Source organism: Pavona decussata, unplaced genomic scaffold (assembly GCF_977016875.1).
Source record: "Pavona decussata unplaced genomic scaffold, jaPavDecu1.1 SCAFFOLD_38, whole genome shotgun sequence".
Taxonomy (NCBI): domain Eukaryota; kingdom Metazoa; phylum Cnidaria; class Anthozoa; order Scleractinia; family Agariciidae; genus Pavona; species Pavona decussata.
The window spans coordinates 4,429,944-4,454,095 of record NW_028145460.1 but is presented as its reverse complement, the minus strand read 5'-3'; the positions used below and the strand labels follow the sequence as shown (position 1 = coordinate 4,454,095).

Sequence of the window (24,152 nt, the reverse complement as noted above, 5' to 3'; positions counted from 1 at the left end):
GCAGCAAATTTCAACGTCTTATAAAATTCATAAAAAATTCGCGTTTTATGCAAATCGAAAAATTTTTTCACTGAAGTTCTTAGGGTGATGTTTAGATTCAGATAAGAAAATAAAAAATTTTCCGATATGGGCACTTTAAGTTCTTTCATTGGCAATAATAAATGGCAAAACAGCGGTTCATTTAATCTCGTACCCAGATGTTTGTCTTCTCTCCCGAATAGTGAGAATATCTGGGTACAAGATTACTGTTAGTAGAAAGAAATTCGTCAAGGGAAACTTGTCGAGTGGCTGAACTTGTTCGTACAAAGAACGGAGGGGTTTAAAGGCAAATTTCGCAAGCTTAAAAATGTTCCTTTCCTTTCTTTTCGAAGTCTCTTTTTTGAAAAACGAACAAAACTGTTGTTTACGAGGGAACGCTTCACCCGCGAGTAACGAAACTTGGTCAAGTGATTGAACAGCAAATTTTTCTTCACAAGTTTTATTTCCACATGTATACGACAAAATTTGGAAAGCTTTTATAATTAGTGACTTAAACTTTTCGATAAGCAAAATGCACTTGTGTGATTGAACAACAAGTTTCCTCCCAAGGTTTTAAATGCCCAGTTTTATTTCTCACGTGTATGACAAAATTAGGAGAGTTTTCCCTTGGCCAGGTGGCCGCGGTGCAGGTTTTTGAGCAAGGACATTTCGTGGAAAAACTCTTCAATGAAAACCTGTCCAAGGCTCTTGTCCAAGACTGTGTTGCAGACACCCTTCTGTATAGGGAAAGTTATCGAAGAAGTAAGTTTACGAGATGTTGTGCCACTGGCGCTAATGAAACAAATGATGGATCATAGATAACCTCTGTAGTGTGCGTTAATGTGTTTCAATACAGTTTTTGAGGGACCATACCTCACTTTTCCAACCGACTATTGGGTAGTCTTCTCCACTAAATACCGATTGATGCCGTGACATTTACATCAGTTATTGGTTTTGGATTGAGGTTTGTCAGCATAGATATTTTAGTAAAATTGATATTACCATGACGACGATAAACAAAAAATCTTGAAATAAGGAAATCGTGAATTTTTTGCGTTCCGGATTTGAATTAGAAAAAATAATACCAAAAACTTGACCTATCTTTTTTGCCAAACAAGATATAAAAAGTGAAAAAATTCTGTATCGAAACACCTTTCGATGCAGAAATTTTTTTTTTAAGTCAAGCACTTTTAAAAGTGCTTAATGAATTTGGAACTGAGCGTCAGACCAAGTATAGGGAAATCGGAGACCACTTTAATTAAGTTCCCCCCCCCCCCAAAAAAAAAAAAACAATCGTACTATTGACACAACAGAAATACACTAGCTTTGGTATATGTGGAGTTTGCCAGATTTTCCGAAGTTAAGGTAAAATCACTCCTCGTTTCCATGCGCCAACATATTTCCCGGAAAGAGAACAGGGTGCGGAGGGCTTGATGGGAAAGACGCGAAACGTGACAGTCACACAACACGCGCTGCCAACCACGTTCCACTGACGAGAGTAGCTTGGGAACGAGGCAGATGTGCACGCAGGCTCTCGCTGTTCTTTGGTTGGTTTTGCCATTCAAAAGGAAATTATTTTTGCATTATTTTAGCCTGTTTTGGGGTGAAAAACGTTCAGTTGCGTAATTAATCCAAAAGGTGCAACGCCACGCAGCGTATGAAAAACCATACATAAAATTAGCAACTCAAAGCAAATCGCAATGAGTCAGAAGTCTTGTGACTTGCCGCTTGACTGTCGTTTTGTCACTTTATTGTGATTCATGGCATTACGTAGCGTGTATTTTGAGCATGAAAGCAGTTTTCACAATACATAATTAACGACTGTGCAAACAGGTTGCTTTTGTTATTGGCACCTCAACCGGCAAGGAGAGAGAGCCGATTGAATACATAATTACAGAATTTAGATCGTCATGCAACAGAACGAAATCGGTTTTTTTTCCTTTTAACGGTGCGCATTTCCGCCATGGTAACTTGTGAGGTCGAGGACTTTAATGATAGTTTGTTACCGTTTCACATCTGCCAATAGAACAATTTTGTTGTGCTTAAGCGGACTCAAACCGTCTTCAGATAGAACGCCATCGTGAATGTAAATATTTGTCGCTTTGGCAGCTGCTTTGGCACTGATCGGCTCGGTGTGAAGTAAGAAGACTTGAATCAGCCATGGGTAACACGGTAAGCTTTAATATTAGCTGTGCTTGGTTGTAGTCGACGTTTCCGTCAGTGAAATCTGTATGAAGCAATTCAAAGTGCCTCACTGAACATGTTTCGTAGAAGGCATGTCAGTTGAGTAAATATACTAATGACTGAAAACGAATGATGCTGAGAAGACACAAAGCCTTACCTAGCCTACAGAGAGCGAACCGGCTGAGCCAGCGTTGTTTTAATTACCAGCAAATGATTTAAACACCCTAACCTGGGATAAAAGGTATCCTTCGATTAGATTCTTTTCTCCAAAGCAGGATAAGCACTATCCAACGGGTAAACTTAGGATTACATTTAAGTAACCCACCAGTAGGTTCATTTAACTCATTAATCATGGATTAAAGTAATTCAAAACAAACATTTCTCAGTTTGTGTCAAACGAAAGTTTTCGTGCATTTTTTTTTTTTTTTTTTTTTTTTTGAGTTTCAACGCTTGCTCTAGACTTCTTTTAAGTCTGTTTTCACTGAGGAGTCCAGTTCTTCGGAGTCAGCTCTTGAGCAATTATCTCTCACTGGCTCCATTATTTCTCCTGGTCCTTGCTTGGCCATTTCACAAAATTCTGTACTGAATTCGTTGGTTTCCTCTGGTGTAACACTTTTTCTGATGTCGACAGTCGCGTGCCCTTTATTGAAAACAATGTATAGATATTTCCAGTCTCGAGGAAATTGAAATGTCTGCTAGGAGTCCAAGCAGCTCGTACAAATCAGGAGAAGCCTTCCGATTTCTCCCCACCCTAGAATACAAAGTAACTAGACCATGAACTGTTAGGAATAGCTGATTGCAGGGCAGACACTTGAGCAGATGGCAGCTGCAGATGCATTCACTCATAAAAAAATTAAATAAATAAAATGAAATACTCCTTTTGCCACAGTGTCAGCCCTGCAAACAGTTTGGTTTATGTACACGTAAAGTGACGTCTGGCACGTGCATTCGGCAAAGAAAAAAAAACCAGAACAGTTTATTTGTGCCTTGTATTGTCCTCCGCGTTCAGAAGTTTCGTAATTGTTTTAAGCCTGTTATCGAAGTGTTTCACCTTATTCAGACTTCATTGCATTCAAAGAATTGCATTAAGACGCCCCCATAAAAAGTCCTTCGAATTTTTACGGTATGTTCTTGGTGGCTAACAAGTTTCCAGGTTGATTCATGCAGTTACGGAGGCAGACTCATCTATTTTTTTATTATTATTATTTTTTTTTTGCTTGTTTCAATTTTGTTTCCAGAGCATAAAAGAACTTGAAAGAATTGGGAAAACAGAAGAATTTAAACCACAAGATTCTCTAGACGTCGAAAAAACATTTCAAATCGTGACAAACGATAATGAAGGAAATGCAAATTCTGACGAAATACTAGATGTTGAAGAACCATGCGATAAGCCGACGACAAAAGCAAAAAAGAAGGAGAAACGGCGCCGAGGGAGTTCAAAAGTCAAAGCGGACAGTCCTAAAAATGACGAGGAACTTTCTCCAGAGTTCTTCGAGAAACAGATCCCTCGGAACAAAAAAGCTCTGCAAATAAAAATGAAACAGTTGTTGATCGAGCTACACGGAAAAGATGAAATGTTGTCCAAGGGCAAGCAAATTCTTGATCGTTTAACGAGAGAACGAGAAAGACATCTAGAGCGACTCGAGGAGAAGGAGCAAGTAATAGAAGGCAAGGAATTTGTCATTCAGTCCTTTCACGAAAAAATGCAGGTGTTTTCGCAACGCATTGAAGAGAAAGAATCTGATCTTCGAGATAAAGAGCGTTTGTTGAGAGAAGCGAATGAACAGGCTCAGCTTCTGCAAAAACAACTCAGCGGGCAAGAAGAGATTGTGAAAGAAATGCAATGCACGATAGAGAACTTGAGCAATAAAAAGGCAAGTGCCAGTCAGCAAGATAGCACAAGAATCGGTGCTGATTTAGAAGCAAAGATCGAACTGGATTCGCTCAGAAGAGAAAACGAGCGTTTGAAGCTGCAGGTACAAGAAAAGATAGGCACGCTAAGAGAACGGGAGCAGGAGATTGATGGGCTTAAGCGCCAAAAGGAAGCTTTGCAGCAAGAGAAAAGACAAAGTGACAAAGTCAGTCTGGAAAGAAAGTTTTCAGTCGACCGGTTGAATCGAGAGAAAGAGAGGGGCTTGGCGTACCTTGGACAGTTAGAGATTCGATTAACAGAGAAGGAGCAATCTTTGAAGAACACGCAAGATGAAAATTTTGAACTCCGAGATCAGCTGAGAAGAAAAGAAAATCTTGTTTTGGAGAAGGAGAGAACTATAGAAACGCTGGAAACGTCAAGGAAAGGGACATCTGATCGCTTGGATAGACTTGAAAAACAATTTCAGGACGAACGTCGGACGCAGCGAAACGCTTACGACGCTTTACGTGACGAGAAGCGGGCGTGCGAGGGACGTTTGCAGCGCACTGAAGCCGCGGTTGAGACGCACCAAAGACGCGTTCGCGTCTTAGAGCAAGAAATCGAAAGGGCTCGTCACAACACTGACATGTTTCGCGGTGATCTGCCGTGGATGATCACTAGAGATGAAATCAAGATGTCTGAAAAAGTTCTCGGTACTGGGGCGTGGGGTAGAGTTTTGGAGGGCAATTTTCGAGGCACGAAAGTAGCTGTAAAAGAAATCCACGAAATTATTCAATCGCCACACAACAGACTTTTGTTTGACCGCGAAATCACGTTTGCCACTTCAGTCAGGCATCCGTGCATTTTACAGTTCTTAGCTGTGGCTGAATATCGCTCGAGCAAACCTCTCTTGGTCGCAGAACTCATGGATATGTCCCTTTCGCAACTTGTCAAGGATGAGAAAGTTCTGGGTAACAGATATGTCCGAATTCTTGCCCTTGATGTGGCCTATGGCATCAACTACCTTCACTGCTTTAGACCCAATCCTATACTCCACCGTGACGTCAACAGCGGTAATGTTATGGTTTGGCGCCAGGGAGACAAATGGCGCGGCAAGCTCTGTGATTTTGGGTCAGCGGAATTTATGGGAAACAAGATGTCGGAAAATCCGGGAAATCCCTTCTACTCAGCTCCGGAGGCAAGCAGCTCGCGCCAGACTACCAAGGTAAGGTAATTTACTTTTGGTATAAACACTTTCGGGTAACAGTAAGTTAAAAACGAAGAATTAGCAATGACGACTGACGGTGCCCGAACGATGAAGACGAGCGCAGTTTTGAGAACGTTCTACGGTTTTCATCGCCTTTTTCCGTGGAAGCATGAATTAAAATCTGAGAAGGCACCTGTTTCTACGTACGGCCAGAAGGCGCAACAAAAGTTGTAATCAATTTATTTCCAGGTTATTTCCTGCGCTGTCGCTTCTTCATCGCGTCATGTTGTCTTGCTGTAAAAATAGACGCCGGTTTACATGCTGCGGTTTGTTGGCCTGACAGTATCGGAGCGCGAATCGTACGTGAACTTTGCACTTGACACCCGATTTACGGCCGACCCATGAAAACGAAAGTGTGCGCGATTCAGAAAAGCACTTGCAGCCGGCAAGAGACGACCATGTCAATCAAGATTCAAAATTGGGTGTCAAAGCACACGTATGATTCGTGTTCCAATACTATCGGACCGACATTTAAGGGCTGCAGAATCGAACCGTCTAAGCCGCCAATCTGTAGAGCCACTGTAGAGTTTGGCACGTGTACGCGCGATTATCGTTCGCGCACGTTTGCAGGTCAAAATTTCCATGATTCGCGCCAAATTTAGTCTACTGAATTAACTTGCTGAAAACAGCCTTTTTGTCCGGGGGCTTTTTGTACAGGGTATTCTTTAAAACGAACGTAACATCTTTGCTCTTTTCTTTGACATCGTCTTACAATGCCGGGTACTAAAAACTTGAAAATTGTAAAATCACACTCTCCTGTTTATTTTTTCTCCACAAATAGATTGATGTGTACAGCTTTGGGGTGCTTCTCTGTGAGCTTTGCACTAACCAAACACCGAACCCTGAAGAAAAAGAACGACAAATTGCATTGATGTGGAACAAAAACCTGAGAGAGTTAGTCGAGCATTGCGTGACAAAAGATCCGGTCACGCGCTCCACCATGTCTGACGTCATTACTGTGTTAGAACCCATGACTCTCTGATTTTTGTTACCCAATAGACCTAAACGCGACACGCTTTTCACGTGTACGGACCTGTTTTCATGAGCAGCTAGCAAGGTGCATAAGAACGATATTATGGCAATACTTTATTAACACGGATTTGATTATGAGTCTCGAACAACAAATGTTTGCCCAAACATGGCACCGCTTGAGCTCACGCATGATAAGAATTCAGTTTTTGCAGAAGCAATCTGTAATTAAACATTGTGATTGAAAATTTTAATTTACAACATTACGTTTCTAACTATTTTTATTCGATGTTTTCATATGCCGATGTTTTCCAGAACTCCTAGTTTATGTAAAACAGATTGAGTTACATCGCAAACATTAATTCTAACCTTTAAGCCTTCTTACAGTTTAATTTTTTTTCTGATTTTTTTTCTTTCTTTCTTTCTTTCTTTCTTTTATTTATTTTTTTTCTTCTTTTCTTACTATTCCTATCCTCTTGCAATTACGATTTATGAAATAAATGTCTCCGGCTATGTAGAAACTACAATAAAGTGTTCGATATAGGTAACAAATTTAGTTTTCAAGGTAACCATTCTATTTTCTAAAGACATATAAACAGAAATCAAGTTTTCGATGACCAAATACTAAGCACTTGTAAATCGAGAAAAGAAATTAACAGTTCCTTTCCACGTACTGGCATCTGAGTAAGATGGCAGTTGTACTATTGCAGAATTTATGACGTTATCATACCTATGAAGAAGAAGTCGACTGTTTTGATGCTAGACACCACTCTCAGAGACCCAGGGGCAGCTTGTCGAGAGGAAGCAATTTTCATGGGCGAACTTGTTGTAAACTTTCGCCCATGAAAATTCCTTCCTCCCTTCTAGCTGCCGCTGGGTCTCCGAGGATGTCTATACACCTGGGCCGGGTTGTTCGAAAGCCGATTTACATTAATCCACGATTAAAAGTTAACCGAGGTTTTCATCTCGCTAATTAAAAATGATTATAAAGGCTCATTTGAAGCTAATGGTAAAGAAAAGTCTAAGGCAAGACTTAGGGACAAAAATCTTTTGGACGAATCCTTTTGGATTAGTAAATATACTCTAATCAAAGTTCATGTTAACCCAGGATTAGCTTAATCGGGCTTTGAACAACTGGGCCCTGTTTTCTTGCATTTTCAAAACTAAAAAAAAAATTCTCTTGCTGCACCAGTTTATTGTAGTTCTATGTAAGGCAGCCAAGTAAAAACTGAAAAAATCAAAAAAATGTCTCAGATACTTCACGTCTGACTTGACTCTTAAATTGCAAACTTTTATTCCTACCAAGTGAGAATTTTGGCAGGTCCCAGACTAGGCAATCATAAATCGATCTAAAACGTTGCTCTTTAGCACAGAGGTTTCTAGACACTGAAGACAATTTTGTAGGGTACACAGTTCAAAACTGTATAAAGAACGGTCAAATTCTTCTCCAAAAACATTTGTAATAAATTGCACGGTAAACTTGATTTTTTCAAAACAATCAAAACCGCACGATACCTAAACTTACAAGCTATTTACAATCTCTTTCACTAGTTCCTAGCTATCTTTGTGTTGTCATCATGATTCTCCATCTCATAAGTCATCAAAAGTGATCCTCTGGTCTTTTCTTCATTTATTGCAGTTCTGTGTTAAGCAGCTGTAAAGAAAAAACACGAGAACGCAAGTTTGAGTTAAAACTCGAAACATCTCAAACTGAAACAGACATAATAGTGTTGTAGCGAAGGAGCATTTTTCTGTTTGTCTTCACTCTTTGCTTCGTCATTCATCAAATGATTTAGATATTTCCTAGAGCAACTTTAACATCTCTATACTCCAATTTCAAAAGGAGAGAACATCGTTCTCAGCTTAAACCATCCACTCCCTTATACTTTTAAAACTGTCAAAAAATCACTCAGCTGTTTCGCGCATGAGTGAAAAACGACAAAAAAGTTTACTAATTTTCGAGTGAAAATTTTATAGCGGAGAATTAGAAATTTTACAATAGTAAAAAGACTTCTATATGGTAACAAAAGATAGCCACTTATCTTTCCAAACTCAAGCGGTGATTTGAGGAATTGCAGCACTGACTTTTAAAAATCGTTTGAGACCTTTTAAATTTTTCCGTCAAATGGGAAAGTAATAGGTTTAAAAAAGCTAAATTCAAACGTTGCTCAGTTTACTCACAGCGCCGCTCAGCTACTCCTGTCCGCCCAGTTCTAGAGTGACATCATCACCAATGAGTACAAAGGGAGCCCAGTACTTTACTTCACAAAACTTGTCAGTTTCTTTCATGCATATCATGGCTTGGTTGAGAGCTTCACTGGCACTTTCACCTCTCACCAAATGCTGGTAGAATCTTTTCATGAACTCCATAGTAGCCTCGTCATCAATCGCCCACAATGACACCAGAACAGACCTAGCACCAGCACCCAAAAATGCCCGTGCGATGCCAACCACACCCTCAGCCTTAATCTCTCCATTGGCACTGTGACAGCAACTCAGCACAACCAGTCTTGCTCGCATCTGAACATTCAGCACATCCTTCATTGTTAAAACGAAGTCTTTCTCGACAGGAGTGCGTGACACCGGTGAAGGATTTGGTGCTAAGGCAATTTCTCCTGTTTCCATTCGCCCATGTGCTGCGATGTGCACCAAAGCAACCGAGGAGAGCCGTTTCAATACTTCATCTTTCGTTGCATGCTCTCCAATTAGCGGCGTAGTGTGAAGTATTCGCCCAATCATCTGCACCTCTTCTCGTGCGAATGGGAGCTGGTCAAACTTTGTTCCCTCAAAAGTAACCTCTTGTATCCAAGGATCACCAACGAGAAGCGCCCCTCTCTTAATGTGGTAATCAGCGGGAGAATCTGCGATCAATTTTAAACTCGTCAGGGATGGGATCACGCGCACTCTGAAAGATTCACAGAGGTACTTTGAATCTGAGTCCATGAATGCAGGAAAAGGAGCCAAACACAATGGACCCTCGGGGACGAATATCACTTCATTTTCAAGTAACAAATCTTGGATAGGACTGATGATAGTCTCATATAATAAACTTAAAGCACTATTCTGCACATTGGCGGATTGATTTTGTCTCTCATTAGGAGCGGAGCTCTCATCTGCAAGGTTCTCTTCTCTGGCCATAGTTAATGAACGATCTTCACATTTGACAACAGCTCTTCCACGAAGTTTCTCCCTTGTGGTGTCCAAGAAAGTTTCGGCATCAACTTGGCCATCGGGGATCTGCTTTCTTCTCAGTAAGGGCACATCCTTTCCTTTCTGGAAAACCCAAAAAATGATTTCTTGGACCTCAAGCGCTAAGAAAACTGTATTGGAAGGACACCCACTTAAAATGTCAGCTATGGTTTCTATTTCTGTGCCACATTCTGTTTGGTGTTTTTTGGATGCATACTTGAACTCCATGAGATCATTCAGAGCCTGTGCACGTCCCTGCTCAGCAGATAAAAGAGCTTCCTCAATCTTGCCTTGCCTTAACAACAAGTTCCATAAATTGACATACGCAATTTGGTACAAATTGCGAAAGCTCACCTTCCAGTCATCGTTAAACGCAAGACCATACCTTATATCATTCAACGTTGATACACTGCGTTGATGAAAATCTACAGCTTTGCATAAAGACCCCATTGATTGAAAGAAAATTCCAATGTTATGGAAACAATAGAAAATTAATCGTTTGTCTCCGACTTCTTTTGCGATTTCTAAGCCTCGTTCATGGTAGTGAAACGCTTTATTGAAATCGTGGAGACGCCAATAAGTGATGCCTAGATCACTACAGGCCTTTCCTTCACTTGAGACGTCTCCCAATTTTTTTGCGATTTCCAGGTGACGTTCATGGTAGTTAACGGCTTTTTGGTGATTCCCGAGTTTATTGTAATCCATGCCTAGATTACAATTGGCCAGTCCTTCGCTTGATACGTTTCCCACTTCTCTTGCGATTTCTAGGGATCGTTCATGGTAGTGTATGGCTTTTTTGAAATTTCCGAGTTTGTGATAAACGTTGCCGAGATTATTATACGCACTTCCTTCCATTGAGACGACTCCCACTTTTCTTGCGCTTTTTAGGTTAAGTGCATGGTAGTGTAACGCTTTTTTGAAATCTCCGAGTGCATGATAATCGTTCCCTAGATGACAATAGACACTTCCTTCAGTTGAGACGTCTCCCACTTTTCTTGCGATTTCTAGGCAATGTTCATGGTAGTATATGGCTTTTTTGAAATCTCCGAATTTATGATAAATGTTGCCTAAATTACTATACGCCTTTCCTTCACTTGAGACATCTCCCACTTTTCTTGCAATTTCTAAGTGACGTTCATGGTAGTATAGGGCTTTTTTTAAATCTCCGAGACCCTGATAATCGTTGCCTAGGTTACTATACGCCGTTCCTTCACTTGAGGCGTCTCCCACTTTTCTTGCTATTTCTAAGTGACGTTCATGGTAGTGTAGGGCTTTTTTTAAATCTCCGAGACCCTTATAATCGTTGCCTAGATCACCATACGCCGCTCCTTCACTTGGAGAGTTTCCCACTTTTCTTGCGATTTCTATGCGACGTTCATGGTGGTATATGGCTTTTTTGAAATCTCCGAGACAATAATAATCGCCGCCTAGATTACCATACGCCCTGCCTTCACTTAAGATGTCTCCCACTCTTCTTGAAATTTCTAGGTCGCGTTCATGGTAGTGTATGGCTTTTTGGAAATCTCCGAGTTTGTGATAACCGTTGCCAAGATTACCATACGCCATTCCTTCAATGGAGACGTTTCCCACTTTCCTTGCCATTTCTAGGCAACGTTCTGAGTAGTGTATGGCTTTTTGGAAATTTCCGAGTTGAAGATAATCGTTGCTTAGACAACAGTACGCTATACCTTCACTTGCGATATCTCTTACTTCTTTCGCGATTTCTAGGTAATGTTCATGGTAGTGTACGGCCTTTTTGAAATCTCCATGACTGTAATAAACTTTTCCAACTTTACCATAAATCTCCCCTTCCTGTAATTTGTCTCCCGTTTCCATTGCAACTTTTAGGTCACGTTCAAGGCGTTGTAAGATTGCTTTGTGATTTTCGGGGATGTCATTACCAGAGGTAAAACTGTCTCTACAGCTGTCGTTTACATCTCTGCTAGTTTTGACCAAAAATGTGCCTCTTTCCTGCCAAACATAAACATAACTTTTTCTTGAAACAATTTCATTCTTATTATGGACAGTGTTACTTGCGCTAGTTGGATAAATGACAGTCGGAAAAGTTGTCTGCTGATCATGTGTTTTGAACTTGTCTTTGAAATGGGCTGTCAAATATTACACAACGTAATGTATTTCGAATCTACTAGATTTTCGACTGTAAGAAATTACGAGAACACTTTTGCAGCCAATCTTAATAATAATAATAATAATAATAATAATAATAATAATAATAATAATAATAATAATAATGATAAAAATAATAAAATTAATTGTCATCGCAATCATTATCATCATCATCATCATCATCATCGTCATCAACACTATTACACATAAACAAAGCATGCAAATAAAACAGTGCCTCGTCGCCTTTGTCGTAATAGTCATGAGAAAAACAACGATATATAGACAGTGATGGTTAAAAAGATAGACACAAACTTAAAATTTCAAATTTTAAAAGTAGGAACACGTTTTAACAGAAGTTAACAAGGTGATCTTTTCGGAAGTGGGGAACTGTGCCCAAAATAACAGCATTTTAAGTTGCCGTTTATTCTTTTTTCTCTTTCTCTGTTTCTTCTTATTCTTCTTTCTTAGTTACGTGAGCCGAAATTTTATGACCTGGAGACAAAATTACCATCTTTTATTATATCTCCCAGTTAGTGTGCGCGGCGTGATTGGTCAATTTTGCGGGCCGTACTTTTGGCAAAGTTCACGCCATTTTCTCATCCAATGGAAGCCAAACCAAAACCAATGGTGTTTTCAAGTCCTTAGCGCCGTTTACATGAATTTGATTCAAATTCTGATTGGTTCATTGTGCTGCTTACGTCTGTTTTGGTTCGTCAGAGTAATTACGTTGGTTTTGGTTTTACGACACTCAATCCACTCTACTTTTCCATAAGTGTTGCTAAGTGTTTTTAATAACCAATGATTATAATGAATAAAACTTGAGTTGTTGTTTTTCAAACTTACCGTTTGCGTTCCTGACAGATCCTTCGCTGCTTTTTCCCCAGTAGCGTGCAGGTTGTTTTGCTTGTTCACTGATAGGCTCCTTAATTCCAACAACTTCGTGTTGTTCTCGTCAATCTTACATTAGTCAAGATTTCTAACACGAGTAAAACAAGGCTTATAAAGGTTTCAAAAACCCTTACGGGAAATACCGATAATAATAGAGAGATTAAGCACCACGTTTGCGGCAAACGGCAAACGTCAGAAATGACCACGTGATCATGTTTATCCTTCATTTGCCGCTCGCTGTTTTCAGTTTCTCAGTAAAATTGAGTGTTTTTGCGTTAGAGTTAAAGGCCAGAATTATCTTGTACTATTTTCATCTACGTACTCATACTTTCAAGAAAACATAAACGCGGATCTCACGTTTGCCGTTTGCCTTAAATGTGGTGCTTAATCTCTCTATTGAGTTTTAATAATAATTAGCTAGATTTTCAAAGCGTTACATATAACAGCGATCTATCTATTTCTGGAGTGTTTTGAGTTTTTTTTTTTGTTTCCGGAGTACAAATTTTACAGTTCTTTCTCATGACATGTGCCCTTGTGGTGCCTGATACAGTTAATAATCGTAAATTTTATTTAGCTAGGGTGGCCCATTCAGCTACATGGCTGTTATCCAGAGGGGCCCTGGTAACAAAATGTGACAATAAATATAAATATTAGTTAATTCAAATAGTACCATGTATGCACGATTATTAATCGCTAGAGATATTTTCATGATTAATAACTACAAGGTACACTCTATAAGATTATTAAGGACAAAGTGCACATGTACTCCGCAAAATAGTTACAACCCCAGCTGTTATATGAGGTTCAGTGGACAAAACTTGGTCTCGAACTAAAACTTTCGGCCTTTTCTAATACAGAAATATTTTTGCGCGGTTTGTCACTCAGCGGGAAAAGCAGATCTTAGCAAGGGCTACTGGAATTCAAAAAGAAAATTGGGGGTAACCACGCATTTTTGAGAGAAAATTAAGACAATAATTCTATAAAGTGCTAAAATACGAAGCAATGTATGGCATTTGTTATCAAATTGAAGCTGAAAAATGCATGGCTACCCCCAATTTTCTTTTTAAATACCAAGAGCACTTGCTAAGTTCGGCTTTCTCCGCATAGTTTTAAACTGCGCAAAAATATCCTTGTATTAGTAGGCACCACCCATACGAAACCCGAGTATCTTGAGATGCGCAGAACGTATGCGCAGTAACAAAAGTAGGCACCGTAATGTCAAAGGCCAAGTGAAACGTTCAAAAGAATGTTTTTAAACGGTTACGATGTGATCAACGAAAAACGGTTAATTAAGAGAGTCACTCAGGTAAATATCAAAATATAAATGTCCTCGTTGCCAGCATATAATAATAATTTGGATCCCTCTGGGAGTGCCACGTTTCAAAAGAAGTCTCTTATGATAAATAGTTACACACGAAACGGCGTCACAACCAACTTATTTCTCAATGATAAGTTCATCCTTGCTAATGGTCAAGTTTCTGTTATTTCAAAGTCTCAAAACATAGAAATATGTTTTTTTTTCTTTTTGTTTGTTAGTGAACAATGAAGGATACTGCTAATCCTTTATCACACCACGTGATGGCTTCCCCAAACTGATTCAGCTGAAAACAAGCACTTGCTCCTAATAAAACAGAATGATATCAGTTTAGCATTTAACTTGACTCGTGTTAGATTTAGTTATAAAGTAAGTTAAGTAATATATCAAACGCGAGAAAGCATGTTTCATCAGATATCCAAACACTGAGAAGTAGTTTGAAAAAACGAGGCGCGGCCGAGTTTTTTTTTTTTTTTAAGAATTTCGAGGTGTTTGGATATCTGATGAAACACACTTTCGAGTGTTTGATATGGCTTCTCAAATGATCAATAATTCTTGGAGAAATTCAAGGCTAAAGTTGGCAAAATGTTATGGTAATTAGGAACACATATCCAGACCACGGTCACAGTTAGTGATTGTCTTCTTAAATTGGGCCAATCAACATACTTAACAAGATGCCTGCTATACTGGCATTACGCGTGATGCTGGGGCTGATTCATTTATTCCAACTGTATGCTTCGCCGATTGATTAAACTATCCTTGCTGATGGAATAGTTTGAGTCACGACGATCGCGTTACGTTGTTTCCCTTGTGTTACGCTACTCAGGGTTTCAAGGGAAATTGCGGGAATTCCATTACGATCACGTAAGCTTCTCAATGACCTCTTTTCAGTCTCACGTCGTGGTCTAAGACTGTCAAACAAAGCAAGATTCCTTCGCCAGGAATTTACCAATTTCCACCGTTTTAAATGTCGAATGCTTCTTAGAAGTTATTCTTTCGATTTGCCGCTTCAAACTGGTAAAATTTCCGTTTGAAAACGGCACACTTGAGTCCAGAACATGTTAACAATATGGCGCCAAATTTAATCTGTTTTTTATAAATAGATCAAATGATGCGTTGACGTCACACAGGTAGGGGTGAGTGGGTCCCCTCCCTCGCGATGTAAGCGACAAGAATGGATTTTGATTGGGCTGCTTCTGTTGAAGACAATCAGAAAAATACACCCCGAGTAGGAGAGGGGTGAGTTTAATGAATAAATTGATATACCGATTTGTAGCTACGAGGAAGAAGAAAAAAAAAAAGAAAACAAGATGCCTGCTATACTGGCATTACGCGTGATGCTGTGGCTGATTCATTTATTCCAACTGTATGTTTCGCAGATTTATAAAACAATCCTTGCTAATGGAATAGTTTGAGTCACGGAGATCACGTTACGTTGTTTCCCTTGTGTTACGCTACTCAGGGTTTCAAGGGAAATTGCGGGAATTCCATTGCGATAACGTAAGCTTCTCAATGACCTCTTTTCTGTCTGCAATCGTGGTCTAAGACTGGCAAAGAAAGAACGATTCCTTCGCCAGGAACTCTCCAATTTCCACTGTTTTAGATGTCGAGTGCTTCTTAGAAGTTATTCTTTCGATTCACCGCTTCAAAATGGTGAAATTTTCGTTTGAAAACGGCACACTTGAGTCCACAACATGTTAAAAATATCGCGCCACAAATTTAATCCGTTTTTGATAAATATATCAAATGATGCGTTGACGTCGCACAGGTAGGGCTGAGTGGGTCCCCTCTCTTGCAATATAAGCGACAAGAATGGATTTTGATTGGCCTGCTTTTGTTGAAGACAATCAGAACAATACATCCCGAGTAGGAGAGGGAAGAGTTTAATGAATAAATTAATATACAGATTTGTGGCTACGAGGAAAAAGAAATCGTCCCGTTTTTAGACACGGTATGCCCCCTCAGGGCATCCCGCGTAAAAAAAAAAAAGAAATCGACCCGTTTTTAGACACGGTATGCCCCTTCAGGGCATCCCGCGTAATAAATCAGTGAACTTAACCTGATTACAGATTCATCAGTGCTCGTCTAATTGCTGTGATACAATCGATGCAGATTTTCCCTTTTCAAACACTCAGTTTTAAGACTCCGAGATGCTTTTCCCCATCTTTAACTTCGGTACCCAATTGCCTCAAGAGAAGTGTTTTAATTCTTCCAGATTAGATGACAAACAGTTTAAAAGGATTTGCGTTAGAATGAGTAACAGGTTCGTTTTAAAACTACGGAAAGAATATTAGTTAAAATACCAAGCATGCTTCAGCTGTGTGTGGTTTTTTTTTTGTTGTTGTTTTTCGTTAGAGTTCCCTCCTTTCGTTTTTGTGACTCTTACCAATAACAATCGCTTCGGTATAAGACGGCTGTAAATCCGTGGCGGTCTTTGCATCGCTCAGTGAATCATGGAAGTTACCTGCGCGAAAATCAATGAAAAGAAATATACGGTGTTGATGAAATTGCGATTAATGTAGATTACCCTTAATTTTTTTGGCGGAAATACATTAACTTAACAAAACTTCTCACCTAGATTAAAATGTGCCGTTGCCCTGTTGCTGTAGAGTTTAGCGTTCAGTTCTTCATCCTTGCAGTTCACGTTGATTCCTTTGGTGTAAAGTAATATTGCATTGCCGAAATCTTTCTTTCCGAATTCATCATTTCCCTCATTCTTGAAGAGCTCTGCTTTTGCTGAAATGAATCAAGGTAAAAGACACTCGCCTTTTTATGAATAAAGATTAAAAATGTCAGTGTTTTGAGGTGATACTTGTGCAGTCTAAATAATTTTGTCCTAAACAGTGTGCCCGACTGCGGCGTACTGTAAGTCATTATAAAGAACGTAAACGGGTTCGGAAGCACTTTTCGAGCCTCAGTGTCGGTCAGTATTATTGGTTCTCTTCAGGGCTTTGTTTCGTTCACTAGCCTGAGGATGGGGGCGGGGTTAGTTTGTGCTTCCCTCTTCACAACTTCAAGAGCATAATAACTATGACAATGTTTCCTGCAAAGTATATTGTACGTCCGATCCCAAACTGTTTCGTTTGACGTCCACAAAATGGGACGATGACGTAATATGACGTTGAAATTACGTCATGGATTCTTCACTGCCGCCGTTTTGGACTTCTCCCAAATCCCAGAAAACCCTTCAATTTGACCCAAAATAATCGAAAGCAATAAAAAATGCTAAAATGGTATTAAAATGACAAGGTAACAACGGTAAACTCTAATTGGCGGGAGGGGGGCGGCGGTCATAAACAAGGTATCACTGTGTAAGATAGGGAGGGGGGAGGTCATATGTTTTTCAACAAGAGAGGCTGACGAAATACCGACTTCCACCACCTTCCTCCCTAAACCAAAAATAATGAACATTTCCCTAAGAACTGTTACGGCTTCGATCTCAAACGCCGCAATAAAGCTGTCAAAAGCTCCTTAGCCATAAGTGATCATTACTGAAACGCCTCACCTCTTAAAGTGGTTTCATCATTATTATCCAGTGTTTTCTCGGTACCCGTTGTATCGTTAGATTCATTTGCCTCGTCGTTTCCGCCTGCATCTTGTAGCTTGTTCTGTTCACTGACAGACCGGCTCCTCAATTGTAACAACGTCTGGTTGCTCTTGTCAATCTTACATAAGTCAAGGCTTGTAACACGATAGTTGTAAAAGTTATCAATAGTTGACAAAACCGAAAAATAAGGCGGCAAAAGGTCATATTGGTAAGTTATCTTAATTTCTTCTCCATTTGTTTGCCCACTTTGTTCTTCGAGTAAGAGAAACAGCAACATTAAAATAGAGCGGTTTTCAAAAAAAGTGTCGAAAGTAATTTCTCGTTTGCTTTGGTTTTTCATTACTACCGTTCTGTGATTGGTTAACAAAACTCGCGCCTCTTTCTCAACCAATGGGAATCCAAACTAAAACCAATCGTGTTTTGGCCGCACACGTTTTCCCGCCCTTGGCTCCGGTTACACGTATTTGCTTCGAATTCTGATTGGCACGTTGTGTTGTTTACGTCCGTTGCGATCGGCAAGAGTAATTATTCTGGTTTTGGTTTACGACACTCGATTGAAAACCGCTCTAATTAGAAAAATCAAAGACATAATTTGTTTTAATCAGTCAGTTACTTGAGCCCCCCCCCCCCCCCCCCCCCCCGATTGATTGTCCGGATTGATCAATATGTTTCGTTGTAGCGTCTGCAATAAAGGATACTGCTAATCCTTTTTCACACCACATGATGGCAGCCTCAAACTGATTCAGCTGAACGCAGGCACTCGCCGCTAATAAAACAGAATGATATAACATTATTTACGGAGACTTCTAAGGATACTACGAGGCAAGGCCACCCTCGTGTATAATTATCCCAGGTATCCTTATCCGCAATAAAAGGAACTCACAAACGTCTTTTAAGTCGAAATACTAAAATTTTGTACGTGACATTTATATAAACGATACTGATAAACTTAATGCTGCCTTACTTTTCGCTAGAAATGTAATGTAGCTTTTTCGCGACTGTAACATGTAACAGTGTTTAAAATAAAATTTGAACTTTGTCACAGCAAACTACTACCGCTTCGAGAAAACAAGATACAGTATACATTTTTTCAGAATTCTTACCTCTCATGATCGCTTTGATAAACAATGGCTGTAAGTCGGTAGCAACCTTAGCATCATTCAGCGAATCAAAGTAATTTCCTGAAGAAGAAGAAGAAGAAGAAGAAGAAGAAGAAGAAGAAGAAGAAGAAGAAGAAGAAGAAGAAGAAGAAGAGAGAAGAAGAAGAAGAAGAAGAAGAAGAAGAAGAAGAAGAAGAAGAAGAAGAAGAAGAAGAAGAAGAAGAGGAAGAAGAAGAAGAAGAAGAAGAAAGAGAGATACAGGAAAAGAAATCAGTGAGAGGAGAGGTTATACATTAATGAGGTTTCAATTAAAAGTGCTTTTCAAAGTTGTCTTATTGAAACTCCTTAGTTAAGCAAAACCTAAAGCATTTTAAACATAGTAACCTGAACGAAAATATGCTTCTGCCCTGTTGCTGTACAGTTTGGCCTTCAGTTCTTCATCCTTGCATTTCACGTTAATTCCCTCCGTGTAGAAGTATATGGCGTTGCTGAGATCTTCCTGCTTGTATCTCTCATTACCTTCAGTATTGTAAACCTCTGCTATGGCTAAAATTAAGAGAAAGATTGTCTATCATTCATATCGCCTAACTTTCGTTTGTAAGCCCCTAAGTTCAACTAAATAGAATAAGTAGAGGGCGAGGAGTTGGGACGAGGAGGGGGTGGGATTTATAACCGGGCCTCGAGGAAGGGAAATCGAAGGGGAGTTCATCACAGGAATCAGAACACAAGATGTGCTAAAAGAGGAGTACAAATAAAACGCATCGAACAAATTCTTCATTGAATAACATAATGTGAACTTTTGTGTTGTTGTTCTAATGCAAATATTCATTCTAGGATCGAGACAAACACGAAGCCTTGTCACCAGTGACAACTTGTTGTAACTTTTGTCTAAAAAAAGGTAGGAGTGGGACTTATTCCCCTCTCCACAAGCAATGAGGAGTCTGGTACGAGTGAGGGATTGGGGAATAGTTTAGGAAAAAGTGGCAGTTTGTTGGCGCAATTTCGGGCTGCAATGTCCTTTCCTCTTTATAAGCGATCCCACAATCCCTCACTGGTACCAGTCTACCCATAGGTCTTTGAGTGGGGAATAGTCATTGACAAATTAGAGAATCGGTAATTCCTGGTCGAACAGGGTTTTTGCATTACCACTTTAATTTGAAAGGCCTGCGCAAATACCTTTAGTTATTTTTTTAAGTATATAACATATTGATTTTCAAAATGGAGCTTTAACCGGGTAGAATCATCATTTTGGCTATAGCTTTAGCCTTTTTCGAGCGAAGGATTATGTTCAGCGCCCCTGGCATTGTCCAACATGCACCTGTATTGTGGGATTTCCATGGGAGGATTTTTTTAAGGTGGCTCTCTACAGTCTTCAGGAAAAAGGAAGTAACATCTTTCTGCTCACCTCTTAAAGTGTCGTCATCAAAATCCAGCATTCCCTCACCAGCTGGTGTGACTTCACTTTCACTTTCAACTGTGGCTGAACTCCTCGCCATGAATGCTGGAAGTTTCTTCCTCAAAATGTTATGGATCGGATGCTTGTTACTAGTTACTGTTGGTGTAGAAAACAGAAATGGCTCAGTATTAAGAAACCTGTGAGTTCTAAATGGCAAAGAAAAACAAGGAGGTCCAGGATGGCCGCCTTTGAGAAATCATGACGCGTTATCACGTCATGCAGAGTCATCACTTTCCGTTGCATGTGGACCTTAAAGAAAAAAGCAGTATTCACCCTCCAAGTTTCATCGCTACAGCCTTATACTCTTGGAGCCATTAAGGGTGGAAGAATCTGCCCCTTCCCTTACCCCAGGCGCTACGAGACCAAAAAAGCTCGGCCTAGATAGGGTTAAAATAAGCGGTTCATGTCCGTATTCCAATGAGACTTACTTGGGTAAAATGTGAATAGAGAGGAAGAAATAATACCTACCTCAGTAGCCTGAGGTATGATTTACATTTCGTGACATGCAAGGGTGACTGACTACAGGGACAAAACATTCACCCAATTTTAAGGACAAGCGACGTATTGACAACGCCCAAGAAACAGACGTAATTACTAAAAGGCCTTTAGACGCTGGCGTAAGACTCGAGGTCGCGAGGAGGGGTCTATACGCGCATAATTTTACATTCACGCCTAAGATAACGGGACCACTTTTTGACACAGAAACGCTTGTTTGACGCCCTGATTGCATGTAGTGTGTTGCTCTCATGACGACAGAGGAAAAAAATATTGGATCGAAACGTCGACCAAAGATGGCCTATGCCGGTCACACAATCTGACAGTACTTGCAAAGTTATTTAATTAAATAAAAGAAGTAAAGGAAAATCATGGTTTCATGGTTCAAGGTAAATTAATCACTTACTTTTTTTTCACAGATACACTGAATATTGTAAAGGCGAAAAGTAATCTGTGTCGTCTAAATGATTCCACTGAAGAAGGAACCGGGTTGCCATGTACCGTATTTATTCGATTAAAGCCCAAAAACGTAATAAGCACCCATCCCACCCAACCCCCTCCCAACAAAAACATTTCTTTACAAGCTCAGCGTGAAGTAAGAGGAGCGTCAGTTGTGTTCCAAAATTGGTTTTAGATACGGTAGTCAATGAACTTTTGTATTGTTTTTTTGGCTTGTTCACGTTAGCTTTTGCACTTTGTTTTGTCTTGTTGAAATGAAATAAACTTGATGTTATTCTCTAAAAATGTCCTTTCTTGCTGAAAATGTTGGGAAAATAATAAGCGCCCACCTCGAATAAGCGCCCACCCTCGTGGTCCAAATATTAAATGAGCGCCCAGGGGCCCGTTTCTTGAAAGTCCCGGTAACTAACCGGGCCCGATAAGTATATTTTAAATGTTTTTTTTTTCGCCGACACAGTGATTACAGACACGGTACTTGGCCAACGTTTTTATAGAATCATAACATTTTAAAATTTAGTATTTAAAGCAAACAAAAGTTGATTTCTGTTAAGAAACATTTATCACCAAGGCACTTATCGGGCCCAGTAAGTTACCGGGACTTTCGAGAAACGGGCCCCAGGGCGGTTAATCGAATAAATACGCCTTTGTCCACTAATCATCCGAATGACTTAATTTGAGTCCATACATTTCTCAGCCGACGCCCTGACGTGCGGTTAGGACCCATGAGTCATGGATGTTGGTCTTTGGTTATACGCCGGTATATGCTCGCGTGAAGGATAACGCATTCCTATAATACCGAGTTAGGGTTCCTCCCGGCCGTTTTGCGGAATTTTTACGCTCGGTAATTCTCTAATGAAGTCTCAAAAATAGGCAATTCATGTATTACTTTTAGTTAAGAAAATGACGCCAAAAGTTCCTTTTTTAGCAAAGTTTTGTTTTCGAATTATCCTTCGCTACTTCATTTAGTTTCACCTGATGACAAAATCAGTAGTGCAACTTGGGGAGATACTCATTGTCCGTCCGTCGAAACGCGTTCTGGCTGTTTTTCGCCCCTAAATTGTTGAGCCATAGAGTTCCCACAAAAAAAAACATGTCCAAGAGAAAATGTTAACATTGAAAAATGAACTTCAAAAGAGCCGAACTATATCGTTATTCAAAGAAACTGGAATAAAACCTTCGCCTTATGCGAAGTCACGGGTGAAGTAAACAAATAATAAATGCTGGACAGACATGAAAACTTAGGTCACTAGGACGTTGACTTGGTTAATACTGAAAAAATGTCTTTATCTTCTGTTGTAAAAGGCAGGCAGACATGGCGTTGAATTCCTGATATCCGAACTCAAAGTAGAAGGAACGAACTTATGTGTTCATGAAAATCCGTTCTGGTCAGTAAGCACAACAAAACAAAACTCCTGTAAGCGGGTACAGCATTCAACTCAGACCACAAAATTTACCATCAGATACAAATTGAGCTCGTTTTCTTATATAGTTTATTAAAAGCCGAACGTATAAAGCTTGGTGGAAATAAGGCGTCAACGAAAATTCGAGTTATTGAACGTTCTCTCCTCTCTAAACTGCTCAATGTTGTTGTTCTAATCAGTAGTGGGTGTTAGTAACAGTTATTTGAAGTCTCTTTCAATCCCATTTACAGCGAATAAATTTACTTTTAGTCGACAAACAAGCCAAGTTAAAATAATTTTAAGGCATATATCTCTTTCAACAGCCATTGCCAATCCAGGAAACAAAACAATGGAGTTATTTCAAATAGAGGAAAGATCCTCGCAGTTAGTACGCAACTTGAGCTACGAAAAGAAAACCTGAAAAAAATTAAGGATTGAACGGGATTAGAACCCATGACCTATCAAGCCAACTGGGAGCTGGTCATATTGTGAGTCTGTAATATACCCGTGAAGGATGAATATATGAATGTAAATATATGAAACATATATCATTTTGAACTACGGATGAACGATCAAATAGAAGAAAGATCCTCGCATTTAGTTTGCAACTTAAGCAGTTGCGAAAAGAAAGCCTGATTGATTGTTGGATTGCATTGACTCTCAGGTAAAACAATTTTGCACAATTTGGTGAAATTTCCACCTTAACTACGAAAACAAAAAGATCCTGTTTGTCTAGATGCGAAGTTATTGTCCTTCTCTAAAGCACTGAATCAGATATCAGCTATATAGTCCGCATACAAAGCTGTGCTTACCTTATCTTTTGTGTCATGAAACTGTGTAAATTGCCAGAAAAAGCCGGATCATGAGTTACTTGCGCCGGTCGACGAACTTCTCATCGGAAAGTGGAACTTCAAAAACACGGACTTCGTGCGGAATTGCTATTTTTTTGACTCCCATGAAACCGAAATCTTTATCATGAGTTATTTTGCTTTGACGAGCCCAAAATTGAAAAGCGAAACTTCAAATTACGGAACATTATATTATCTTTATTGCAAGAAACTGAATTATCTATCACGTTCTACGACGTCATATAAAGGTAAAAAAAAAACATTCTGAACAATCAAGTTGACCTTTAATCCTTTTCTAAAACGAAATAGGCCAGAACAACCTCGTGGTTAGAACAACCAACTGCTTGCGGAAAGGAAAAACCTTAGCGAGGTCGCACATGCACAACTGATGAGAACTACTCCCGTTATTCTATGCCGGCTGCAAGTAAATATTTATATGATCTGTCTTAAAGTGTAAAAATGATGTCGCAATTCGTATTTTTAATGAGGTAATTTACTAGTTGAAGATAGTGACCTTCGAAGGTTAGTTGTCAAATAGAAATTAGCGTCGATTTTAGAGGCCTATATCTGTTCTAGCACGGTCAAAGCTTAATATAATCCTTCCTTTTCATTCCCTCAAAGTGTCTTTTTGGTCCGCTAAAAGTGAAGCACCCAGAATAAAAAGTGTGCAGGGTATTTTGACTAGTTCGATCGCTCGCTCACACAAACCACATACAAACTTACAAAAATGCAGTCATCAGTAAAGTCAACATTTTTTGTTCCAAATTTGAAATTTGTCCCCTTGATTTCTAAAATTTGTCCGCTTGATTTGTAAAATGAAGCTTTTGATTTCCAAGATCGGATTTTTGATTTTTCAAGTGAAGGTTTGTTTTCCAAGAAAGCACTTTTTTTGATTAATTCTCAAATCGACTTGTGATTTTTGGTGATAATCCTCATAGTGTATGTCGAACATCTGTCTGATTATCGATTGCTCATCGATTGGTAATCGATCACAAAAAGTGGCAGTTGTCAAAATCGTGGAGTAAACAAAGGTATTAA

At 39.5% G+C, this 24,152-nt stretch overlaps 2 protein-coding genes across 4 annotated transcripts in view; one reads left to right on the top strand and one right to left on the bottom strand.

The window, feature by feature from the left end:
• LOC146483722 (uncharacterized) overlaps window positions 1–23,186 on the bottom strand; it is a 232,772-nt gene extending 209,586 nt beyond the window's left edge. The window contains exons 1-12 of one of the 3 annotated variants that reach the window (XR_014863827.1): window positions 23,079–23,186; window positions 19,862–20,008; window positions 18,841–19,002; window positions 18,460–18,537; window positions 18,055–18,122; window positions 17,315–17,474; window positions 16,384–16,545; window positions 16,196–16,273; window positions 14,048–14,115; window positions 12,450–12,563; window positions 8,472–11,450; window positions 7,190–7,944 (exon numbers count right to left, since the gene is read on the bottom strand). Coding sequence is in view for 2 of the 3 variants with exons in the window: in XM_085105872.1 (XP_084961998.1) it covers window positions 8,484–11,450; window positions 12,450–12,563; window positions 14,048–14,115; window positions 16,196–16,273; window positions 16,384–16,545; window positions 17,315–17,474; window positions 18,055–18,122; window positions 18,460–18,537; window positions 18,841–19,002; window positions 19,862–19,952 (3,948 nt within the window). In the remaining variant the exon portion in view is untranslated. Of the gene's footprint in view, window positions 1–6,719; window positions 7,945–8,471; window positions 11,451–12,449; window positions 12,564–14,047; window positions 14,116–16,195; window positions 16,274–16,383; window positions 16,546–17,314; window positions 17,475–18,054; window positions 18,123–18,459; window positions 18,538–18,840; window positions 19,003–19,861; window positions 20,009–20,185; window positions 20,269–23,078 lie in introns of those variants that run through there. The other 2 variants (XM_085105872.1, XM_085105873.1) reach the window with 2 other exon arrangements.
• On the top strand, window positions 1,925–6,592 carry LOC146483723 (uncharacterized). Its single transcript, XM_085105879.1, has 3 exons — window positions 1,925–2,190; window positions 3,441–5,279; window positions 6,103–6,592. Exons 1-3 carry the CDS (start codon window positions 2,179–2,181, stop codon window positions 6,301–6,303), a joined length of 2,052 nt encoding a protein of 683 aa, XP_084962005.1. The 5' UTR covers window positions 1,925–2,178; the 3' UTR covers window positions 6,304–6,592.
• Window positions 23,187–24,152: the final 966 nt, after the last annotated feature.

Coding starts and splice junctions, on each gene's coding strand:
- LOC146483723 (XM_085105879.1), top strand. Junction 5,280..6,102: donor GCTCGCGCCAGACTACCAAG/GTAAGGTAATTT, acceptor CTCCACAAATAG/ATTGATGTGTACAGCTTTGG.